General features: G+C 43.7%; 1 protein-coding gene across 1 annotated transcript in view; it reads right to left on the bottom strand.

Moving 5' to 3' along the window:
• Positions 1-12,049, bottom strand: part of YJEFN3 (YjeF N-terminal domain containing 3) — a 358,474-nt gene that overhangs the window by 231,873 nt on the left and 114,552 nt on the right. Inside the window, exon 3 of the mRNA XM_056518218.1 lies at positions 827-937. Coding sequence (XP_056374193.1) covers positions 827-937 — 111 coding nt within the window. The remainder of the gene's footprint in view (positions 1-826; positions 938-12,049) is intronic.

The following is a 12,049-nucleotide window of genomic DNA, read 5'->3' as shown; positions in this document are numbered from 1 at the left end:
TGTCAGATACTACTGTCCTAATACAGCAACATTTCCGTGATGCCTCTGGCTTAGCAAAAGAGGAAGGGTCTTGTGGCACTGCACTTTACACAGGAAAACATTCACTGGAGAAGTGGTTACATGACATGGCTCTCTATGTATGGGTGCAACTGAGCTGGCATGAACCAAGTTACACTGTAAGCATATTGCTGGTGATTTTTTTGCCAGAATGCTTCTTTGAGTGAAGCCAAAGCGTTTCTAGGTTTGTGTCATTTTGCTGTTATTGCTGTTATTTTTGCACCTGCATATGCCCCATGATTAGGTATACTAAGGGCATACATTAGCCTTAGAATATAATTTTATTATAAAGTTATCACCAATAGTTTCATAAAACTCTGTTGAGCTCCATTAGTTTTTCAGATGATACATAATGTACAGCAACTATAAATATATCCTATAGGTCTTTTCTACATTGTCTCTATGGGGGAGATTTATCAAAGCCTGTCCACAGCAACCAATCAGATCACTTCTTTCATTTTGCAGAGGTCTAGAAAGGAAAGAAGCAATCTGATTGGTTGCTATGGGCAACTCAGCAACTTTTCCTCCTGACAGGTTTTGATAAATCTCCCCCTATGAATGGATACATTACATCCCAATCTTGGAACTAGAATCTGATTGTGAGTACACACCATTTTCTTCCCTACATGATACATCAATGAAAAAATATTGCCATGAAAACATATTAGTTTAAAAAAGGAACTGGTTGATAACCTTTTTCACCACTACCTTACTGAATGGGTGGATAAATGTAAATAATATGCGTTTACTGATTTGGAAGATCACTTACAAATGCACGCAGATTTCGAGCACAAACCAGGCCAATAGCACCATTCTGCTCTGAACCACAAACGATCAAAACAGTCGGCTGCTTTTTAGAAAGTGTTTTCAAGGGATATGCCTGTCAAAAAAAGATATATCTTAAATTGTGTTTCATCCGATATATTTACATAAATCCTAGCAATAGAAAATCAGAGCAATATAGCGTTAGAATACAAAACAGTGAGTTAACACTTTAGGGCTCGTTTACATTGCTTTCAGGCTCTGTTCTGTTGTCCACGTTAGTGAGATCCGTTGTTGACTTTTTCTAACAGATTCAAAAAGATCCTGTTGATGTCAATGGGATTGTTTTACAGTTCTTTATCATATGTTTGCACCAGTTATGTTTCTATTCTGTTGTTATTTTGACGGAAAGAAAGATGGTGCAGGCAGTAACAGATATAATAAATTTAACATTAAAGTCTATGGATGATGGATGCACATTTATGTTATCCATTTGTGTCCGTTGTCTGTTGTAATTTGTGATTTTCCTATCCTTGGTGACGGAAAATATTGATATTATAAAGATGGGAGGTGAGTATCATTGCATTAATCTCTCTTTAAAGGGGTACTCCAGTGGAAAGTTTTTTTTTTTAAACAACTGGTGCCAGAAAGTTAAACAGATTTGTAAATTACTTCTATTAAAAAATCCTAATCCTTCCATTACTTATTAGTTGCTGAATACTACAGAGAAAATTATTTTCTTTTTGGAACACAGAGCTCTCTGCTGACATCATGACCACAGTGCTCTCTGCTGACACCTCTGTCCATTTTACGAACTGTCCAGAGTAGGAAAAAATCCCCATAGAAAACACATGCTGCACTGGACAGTTCCTAAAATGGACAGAGATGTCAGGTGAAAGCACTGTGGTCATGATGTCAGCAGAGAGCACTGTGTTCCAAAAAGAAAAGAATTTCCTCTGTAGTATTCAGCAGCTAATAAGTACTGGAAGGATTAAGATTTTTTTAATAGAAGTAATTTACAAACCTGTTTAACTTTCTGGCACCAGTTGATAAAAAAAAAAAAAAAAAAGTTTTCAACCGGAGTACCCCTATAATGCTCAAATAGCAATAACATTTAATATATATCAGTGAAGACATATAGAGGAAAAAAAACTGAAATCTGCATGGTAACAGTATGCAAATAAGTAACTGGTGTATCCAATCAGGAACAAGCATAGTCTATATAAACTGCCAACTTGAGTGACTCCTCCTTTTTCGAAATGCAAATCAGGAACATGAATACAATAATCCAAACCTTCAGAAATTAATCAGGATCGTAGACTTAGAGAGTTGAATAGATGATCTCAGGAACAAGGTAATAAAATATCTTTCTCGAAGTTAGCATCCACAGGATCTGTATCTAGAATTCTGAAAAAGAAAATGAATAGAAATAGTATAGGGATGGGTTAAAGGGAGGGATGATACTCACCTTCCGTTTTCATAAAATCAATATTTTCCATCGCCAATGGTAGGAAAATCACCAATTTTATATCAGACGGGAGGCTCCTATCATTGCAAGTTCAAAGCTGATACAATATATGCTATAAAATGAAACATTACACATTAGAAGGTAATATAGACATGAAAATGTGAGATTGAGGTCTGAAGTAGAAAGTTCTAAAGGTAGAAACGGAAGACCAATCTGCCACTTTAAGAATATCTGATAAGGAACCTCTTGACGGAATGGCTTTACTCGACATGGCACTTCGAGTGGAGTGTGCACCAAATACAGATACATCTATGCCAGCTTTTGACATGGTCTGTTTGACCCAACGAGCTAACGTCTTAGTACGACGAGAAATGTTAAAGTGAACTCCATGAAGAGAGTATTGTCTGTTTGATATGTCTAGGGCTTGTACATCAGAAATCCGTTTAATGGAAATAAGACATAGTAAAACGGTTAGTTTAAGAGATAGAAACTTAAGAGTTAGGTCATCATTGTCTTCCAAGAATTGAAAAGATTTAGCAAAAGAGATACATCCCAAGTGGGTTTATACTTAGGTAAAGGAGGGCGTCTAAAGCTAATGTCTTTCATAAGACGAGAAACTAAGAGGATGTTTGCCAACTGGAATAGACTCAATAGGATCATGAGCTGAAGATATAGCTGATCTATAAACATTAATCGTTCTATAAACTTTACCTTAATTAAAAGCATCCGAAAGAAAGTTTAGGATGTGGGGTAAAGGTGCGTATACGGGATCCAGATCCCGTTGTGAGCACCAATTAGCCCAAAGTTTCCAGGATGATCTGGTTGATTGTGGAAATTTTAGATCAGCTGTTGTTGACCCAAAATCAGCCATGCCACTAGAGAGAGGTAATCCGAAAGAAGAAGAGGGTGGTAATCCTCTTCTGGATCGAGAAGAAGACTCCAATAAGATGGAATGATTCTCGGAATATCTAAAGACATTCCCAAAATTTTAGGGAATCAAGTCTGGGTCAGCCAACATGAAGTGATCAGCACTATCGTCAATTCCTGAGACTAAGTCTGAAGAAGAACTCTTGGAATGAGGGAAAAAGGAGGAAACGTGTAAAGAGTCTCTTGAGGCCAGATATGGCGAAACGCGTCTGCAACTGAAAGATATTGGTAATTGACGATTGAGGCGGGAGGCAAAAAGATCTATCTGTAAAGGACCCCAAAGAGAACAGATCTTCTGAAAAATGATCGGATCTAGCTTCCAATCGCTGGAGTCTGATAGGTAACGCGAATTCCAATCTGACACTGAATTGGAAATTCCCGGAATGTATTCTGTCTTCAGGATAATATTTTTGTCTAAACAGAAATGCCAAAAATCTCTAGCAATCTCTGCCAATTTCTTTGATTTGGGACCTCCCAGACGGTTGATGTATTGAACCGCTGAGATATTGTCTAAACGAAGTAGAATACAACAGTTGGATCTGATTTTTGCAAAACTCTTGAGAGCGAAAAAACTGGCCAGCAATTTTAAGCAGTTGATATGAAGGGAGGATTCGGTCTCTGACCATCTCCCTCCTGTGGACAGATGGCCGCATCTGGCACCCCAGCTTGAGAGACTTGCATCTGATTCTATCACTAAGTCTGGTTTGGAGTTGAAAATGGTCTTTCCAATCCAGTCCTGGACATGGTGAAGCCACTAATTCAGTCTTTGTATGGCTCTGTAATGTAGGAGTGCTGAGAAAATTGCTTGAATCGAAGAAGAAAGTTACCCTACAATTCGAGCCAGTCTTCTTAAGTATATTACTTGTTTTGGAAGAGCAGAGCGTATTTCCTTGATAATCTTATGCAATTTTCTGGTGGGAAGGCTCAGTAGAGCTGATTGAGTATTTATTAGGAATCCTAAGAATTCCATTTCTTTGGGAGGGATTAATACTGACTTTTTGAAATTGATCAGAAAACCCAATTCTGATAGCAGATATAGAGCCCATTCTAAATGGCGATGGATTAGAGGGAGGGAAGAAGCCATGATCAATTTGTCATCTAGATATATGATCAGACTAACACCTCGACTTCTGAGAATGGCTACAACCGGCTTCATTAATTTCGTGAAGCACCATGGGGCCGATGATAGGCCGAATGGAAGGCATGTAAACTGCCATTTCTGAATCCTCCAAATAAATTGCAGATAATGATGGAAAGAAGGGTGAATTGGGACTGTAAGGTATGCGTCCTTTAGGTCAATTTTCACCAACCAATCATTTTGTTGTAAAAGGTCCCTCAGGATATGGATAATTTCCATCTTGAAATGTTGATATCTGAGGAGATCGTTGAATACTCTCAAATTTATGACTAGTCTGTGACCACCATGTTTCTTTTTGACCAAGAATATATTGCTTTGGAAGACTGAAACTAAAGATCTAAAAAATATATTGCTTGCTGAATTCCCAAAAAATCCCTCAGCCGAAGGACCTGGTTCATTAGGAGCTAAATGAGTAAGCAGAGAGTCAAGTCGCATAAGTATTGATCTGCGACATTCTGTGCAAATTGCAGCATTTGCATTACCTAGCATACACATGGTGCTCTGAGCCCAACCACGTAAAATTTCTGTCTACAGTTTCACCAGATGTAGCTGCCTGTTCTGAAATATTTATAATCTTGGTAAGAGGACCGAGGAGGTCAAACATTTTGTCTTGAACAGATTTAAATGATCTGTCAATACACTTTTTTGGGTGCTTTCCTGATTTAAGAAGGTATTTGATCACGACCGGATCAATGTCCGGAGTAAATGCAGCCTTGTGAGGAAGAATAGGCCGAGGGCATTCAGCCCGTAATTTATTTCTGTTAACCTTGTCTAGAGGTTTTTTAATTAAAGAGGCCACATATTTAGCCACCTGGGGTAGTGGTGTCTAGAGATGAGAATATCGCCACGATTCTATAGCGTGAATCGCTTCATTAAACTCCATTTGGTCCGGTCAAGGCTCCAGGGCATCTAAAATGGCGGATCTACATTTGAGGACATGGGCCAAGGAACTCTGGGAAGGCAAGGCAGGATGACCCTGAATCACATACAGGATGCAGCCTATCAGCAGCAAGTCACCCCTGTATAATTGGCAGCCATATTGCGGCCAGTCACTTCATGCATTACACTGCAGAGTGAGAGGATGGACAGCCTGTATGTGTGTTACACCTAAAAGGTTTTTCCAGCAGCGTTTCACCTCCTCACATCAGCATTCTGGTGGACAGAGACAAGTGCTTTTTTCCACTGAAAAGGATTTTTACTGCAGCCAATAACCTCCCAGTCACTTTCTACAGCATTGTATTACAGAGAGGGGTAGAAAGCTGTGTGTTGCCTCATACATTTCAACAAACTGCCTCAGCTTCATAAACCTTAGCAGGGGAGGCAGGAATAATTTTTCAGTGCAATTCTGTGTCTTTGTTCAATAACAAATCATCTGCTGGTTATAATAGTCTGTAGACGGTATAATACCCAGCAATCCATTCCTAATAGTCTTTGACAAAGTGCAATTTTGGGTCAGTACACAGCTTTTGTGCTCCAGCACAGTTGTGTACTGCTGGTGTTGTGTAAAAAAAATGTTTTTTTTAAGCACACTGTAGCGCATTTTTCTGCCCTCATCAGTGCATACCATATATGTACATCTAAGTAGTGTACTGTTTTGTAACTGTTAATCTGTCAAAGGCCTAGATACTGTGAAAGTCCAGACAAAAGTAATCACCGGCTAGTGTTTTACTCCAATACTTTTTTAAGCCTAGTGTAGCACATTTTTCTGCCCCCATAAGTGCATACCTCATACGTTAATCTATGTCTTGTGGCGTAGGACCTACTGTGTGGGAATTTTTTCTTTTGGTATCGTACATCTAAGTAGTTTACTATTTTGTACCTGTCAATCTGTCAAGGGCCTAGATAATGTGAAAGTGCAAGCAAAAGTAATCACCTGCTGGTGTTTTTTTAAGCGTACTGTAGCGCATTTTTCTGCCCTCTTTGTTCCACAACAAAAGGTCTGCTGGTTATACTAGTCTGTAGATGGTATAATACATACCCAACAGTCCATTCCTAATAGTCTGTGAGAGAGTGTAATTTTGGGTTAAGTACACAGCGACTGTGTGCTGCAGCACTGTTGTGTACTGCTGGTGTTGTGCAAAATATGTATTTTTAAGCGTACTGAATCGCATAAGTGCATAACACATAACTACATATATGTAGTGTACTATTTTGTACCTGTTCATCTGTCAAGGGCCTAGATACTGTGAAAGGACAGCCAACAGTACACACATGCTGCTTTTCTAGACAAATACTGTTTTTAACGTAGTGAAGCATATTGTACTCCCCTCATATATGCACTAAGTATGTCAGGCAATGAAGTGGCAGGAAGTGCACAGAGGAGGGGCAGAGGACTAAATTCATCAGGCGCAGGCCGAGGTCGCAGCAGACTAGGGGTGAATGGCAGCAGGAGTCGCAGCAAGAGGCCTTAGCTCCCAGTATCAGCTAGCGGTCAAGTCCCGACCAGCAACCCATCTGCTGTCATCGACTGGTTAAGACGATCATCCACTTCATCACAAATAACTTCTGGTACCCCCAGTCAACAGTCGGTGGGTTCCTCAGACACAACCCTCAGTTGGCATGGCCTGGGAGCAGTCCCTGTCCTCCCATTGCTGTTCCCTTCCATACAGAAGAATCTTATGCTGTTGGTTCAGCTCCACTATTCACTGAAGATGATCTAATAGAGGACAGTCAGCAGCTTCTGTCCGGCCAACAAATGGAGGTGACATCCGCCGCTTCCTCCACCAGGCGGGCAAGTAGTGATGAGGAGAGTGACGTGAGAGGTGGTGTTGCCAGCATTCAGGGTCCTGAAGCAGACATTGTTGAGAAACCTGAGGAGGACATCAGTGACGTGCAGACACTTGATGATGATGAAGACGATCGCAGTTGGGAGCCTGGTGCAGAAGGGGCTTCATCATCATCAGGAGAAGAGGATTGCAGGTTGCTGCTTTGCGGCATCCTACCTTCCCGGGAGGTAGTGGAACAGGGGTTCCTGGAGACGGCGGCAGTAGCAGTCAATTAGTGCGGACTGTTGATGGGAAAATCAGTTACTCGGCAGTGTGGCAGTTTTTCCTCAAGCATCCGGAGGAGGTTAACATAGCCACATGCAAGATGTGTTGGCAGAAGGGGAAGCATGGCCAGGATCCCAATGTTGGCACCATGGCCCTGCATCAACATATGCTGCACCACCATAAAGTGGTCAGGGAGAACCGTGGCTCCGATGTAGTGGTCCAGCCTGCTGCATCACCCAGTGGCACGCCTCTCCCTCTTTCAGCCAGCCAAGGCTCCACCACTACAGCCGAAGGGAGCTGTGTGTCTTACCCTCCTTCTGTCGCTCCAGATGCTCCTGCTCCTTCTACATTTAGTCAGTCATTTTGCCTACAATTCATCGGCGAAGCCATGTCCAAGAGACAACAGTATGCGCCCACTCATTCAACTGCGCAGAAGCTGAATGTGCTCCTGTCCAAGTTGCTGGTGCTGCAGTCCCTCCCTTTTCAAGTGGTGGACTCTGCACCTTTCAGAGAACTGATGGCTTGTGCCGAGCCGAGGTGGAGAGTCCCAAGCCGTCATTTCTTTGCAAAGAAGGCTGTGCCAGCCCTGCACAATTTTGTGGAAGAGAAGGTGGGCCAGTCCTTGAGCCTGTCCGTGTGTACCAAAGTGCACAGCAGTGCCGACATCTGGAGCTGTAACTATGGTCATGGACAATACATGTCCTTTACGGCTCACTGGGTAAATGTGGTTCCTGCACAGCCACAACACCAATTTGGACAGGTAGCACCGCTTCCTCCTCCTCGCTCTCCGGCCATTGGTCCTAAGACATTGTGCAACTCCACCTCCTCATCCTCCACCGTGTCCTTAGCCTCCACTGCCCAGACAAGTCTCAGTGCCCCTTCAGCATACCATGTGTGCAGGGCACGACGGTTTCACACTGTTCTTCACATGGTTTGCCTTGGCAAACGGAGTCACACAGGGGAGGAACTGCTAAAAGTCGTTCATAAAGAAATCGGAGCATGGCTTACTCCACAAAAACTGGAAATGGGAACCATGGTGACTGACAACGGGAAGAACATCTTGCATGCGTTGCGACTGGGAAGGCTGAGCCATGCACCCTGCATGGCATACGTGTTCAATCTGGTTGTCAAGCGGTTCCTGAAGTGTTCCCCTCATTTGCAAGACATCCTAACAATGGGAAGGAAACTTTGCAAGCACTTCAGCCACTCGTACACCGCAAAGCACACCCTCCTTGAGCTGCAGCGTCAGAACGGTATTCCCCAACATAGTCTGATTTGCGACGTTGCCACACGATGGAATTCCACCCTCCATATGTTGGACCGACTATATGAACAGAGAAAAGCCATCTCAGGTTTCTTGATGATCCAAGCAGATAGGGGGACTCCCCTGTGTAACTTTAATGTGAACCAGTGGCAGCTCATACGTGATATCTGCCGTTTGATCAGGCCCTTTGAGGAAGCCACATTATAAGTAAGTCACCAGGATTATGGGATGAACGATGGCTGGTCAGGGCAATGGAGGTGACTGGGGAGCAGTCTGCAAGTTGGACCTTAGGCTGCTGTATATCTGGTTCCTGGTTCTATGCATCTGGCCAGGCAAAAAAGGTTAGTGGTTAGGTCCCGCATCACATGAGAAACCTTGACGTGGTGTGCGGGCTCAGGTATGTCCTTCATATAAGGATATACTGGCTAATGTCTCATTTTTACATCAGTTTTGAGGATTAGCTAATATCATTGTATATATTTACCACAGGATTGAAACCCCACTCTTGTCCATAGGTGCGGGTCCTCTACCCCATTGTATGTGTGCACAATTGCACTTGGGGTTGAGCACCTGTTATCACCTTGAGACTACGTTTTTTTGTTTTTCTGTTTAAAGTTAGTCATGTTGTACGCATCCATATACACGTTTATCAGGTGTCAGGATGTGATTGTGGTACTTGTGACCGTCTGCAGGCATTCTCCATTGTATGCAATTTTTGCTGGGGACATCGCCCTTAGCAACGGTTGACAAGTGCAGGACCTCCACCCCAGCGAAGGTGGACAATTGCATTTGGGGTTGAGTTCCCTGCTATAGCCATGTCCATGCAAATATAAACCGGCAAGTGTCTTTTAAGGCTTATACCAATGTGCCCTTTTATCTTATTGGGTAGCGTTGGGGGTTTCACCTGTGAGGCCTGCTATATATAGACCAGCAAGGGTGGGGCTTGTAACCTGTCTCCCCCCTCCCATTGTATGTGTGCTGAGTTCACACTGGAGGCGACTGGTTAGCAGTCTGCAAGATGGACCTTAGGCTGCTGTATATCTGGTTCCTGGTTCTATGCATCTGGCCAGGCAAAAAAGGTTAGTGGTTAGGTCCCGCATCACATGAGAAACCTTGGCGTGGTGTGCGGGCTCAGGTATGTCCTTCATATAAGGATATACTGGCTAATGTCTCATTTTTACATCAGTTTTGAGGATTAGCTAATATCATTGTATATATTTACCACAGGATTGAAACCCAACTCTTGTCCATAGGTGCGGGTCCTCTACCCCATTGTATGTGTGCACAATTGCACTTGGGGTTGAGCACCTGTTATCACCTTGAGACTACTTTGTTTTGTTTTTCCAATGGAGACGTGGCGCCTACATCTCACAGCCACATGAGCCCTTTGGGGACTGAACTTGAGGAGGAGGGGGAGGGGCACAGTGGAGCAAAGTTTAGGTTTCCCCAAATGGGTGGTTTTTGCCCTGGAAAAGCTGTCCTGCCTGGCCAGTAGTGTGCCATCAGAGCGAGTGTTTAGTGCGTCGGGGGCCATAGTCCCCCCCAAGGAGAACTCGTCTGTCCCACGAAAAATGTGGAGAGACTGATCTTTGTGGAGATGAATCAGGCATGGATCAGCCAGGATTTCCACCCACCAATGCCAGAGAATAGATTGACCATGGTACCACACCAACACTTCACAAATATGGATAGTGCCAAACAGATTTAAGGCGCTTCTTCCCAGTTACAGACATTCCTCCGCATCAGACCTTTTTTCACCCACCTTCGTCACCGGGTACTGGTATTGCCACCCACCATACCACTCTGTCACCGGGTCACTTTCAGGACTCCTGATGCTGCTGCTGCCACCTCCAGACTGTCTCATTCAGCCACTATATTGTCTCCTCATGCTTCAGCCAACTCCAGGCTGTTCCATTCGGCTACTATATGGCCTCACGCTGCCATAAACTCCAGGAGGTCATTCAGCCACTCATACTGATGCCACCCCCAGGCTCTGTCATTTTGCCGCCATGTGACATGTGACTCCTTGTTAGATTTGGTCCTTTGTAACCACATGCTGAGGCCAGGGATTAAAACTTGTGAGTGTAATCTTTAATTTCAAATTCAAAATCTTCAATTTCAATTTTAAAATTCATCTTTTAATCTTAGGGATTGTGACGCTCTATTGTCTACTCATGCTGCCGCCAGCTCCAGGCTGTGTCATTGTGCCCCCATATGGTCTCCTTTTGCATTTGGCACCTTAAATTAAGCTTTAAAAATTTTAATATATGTAAAATCTTCCATTTAAATTTCTAAAATATCTTTAATCTTCTCTGTTGTGAGGCCCTATGGTCTTGTCCACCTGCAGACTGGGTCGTTCTGCCAATATATGGTCTCTTCGTGCTGCCGCCAATTCCAGGCTGTGTCATTCTGCCAGATTATGGTCTCCTCATGCTGCTGCCACCTCTAGGCTCTGTCATTGTGCCGCCATTTGACTCCTTGTTAGATTGGGTTTTGTGGTCATACAGTATTAGTTCAAAGTACACACCAGGACATTAAACTTGGGAATCTAATATAAATCTTAACTAAAAAAATTTAAAAAATGATGTAATATTTTCAAGACAGAGGCCCTATGGTTGTCTACGTCATATTACCTGTGGAATTATCACAAGAATCCAATGAAACAGCTTGGAGCAATAACAATGAACCATAACTGATTAAATGAAACATTTTCAGGGGCTGGAACAGGTGGTATCTCGCCTGGCAGAGGACCGCCAGCTCGATTCTCACCAGAATGGGTACCGTATATATCCCGGCGTATAAGACGACTTTTTAACCCCAAATTTTCTTCTGAAAAGTCGGAGGTCGTCTTATACGCCGGGTATTGGGGTCCGGCATAGGAATACTTGTGATTATCTTCCCGGCTCCTGTGTGCGGCTGCAGGCGGGGGCCGGCCAGAGCATGTACAAACTAATAACTGTACAGTATACTTAAAAACCAGGGTGCCTCCAGCTGTTGTGAAACTACAACTCCCAGCATGCCTGGACCGGCAAAGGCTGTCCGGGTATGCTGGTAGTTGTAGTTTCACAACAGCTGGAGGCACCCTGGTTTTTGGTATACATGAATTCATTTTTACATGCTCTGGCCGGCCCCCGCCTGCAGCCGCACACAGGAGCCGGGAAGATAATCATAAGTATTCCTATGCCAGACATCCCTGTGTCCCGAAATCTCCGGTCCTCCTGCGGTCTTCCTCCGGTCCTTCTGCGCTTCTCCACCTCTCTATGGTTGTACTCACATGACGTCAGTGACGTCCCGTGCGTACAACCATAGAGGCGCAGGAGGACAAGAGCTGCCCGGGGCCTGGTGAGTGACCGGCGGCGCATTATCTACAGTGTTTTCCGATCACCGCTCCTCCGGTCCCGGGAATGCTGCTATGGTCCATAGGCCATAGCAGTAGATTGTGA

Source organism: Hyla sarda, chromosome 1 (genome assembly GCF_029499605.1).
Source record: "Hyla sarda isolate aHylSar1 chromosome 1, aHylSar1.hap1, whole genome shotgun sequence".
NCBI classification, from domain to species: domain Eukaryota; kingdom Metazoa; phylum Chordata; class Amphibia; order Anura; family Hylidae; genus Hyla; species Hyla sarda.
This window is presented reverse-complemented; position numbering and strand designations above follow the sequence as displayed.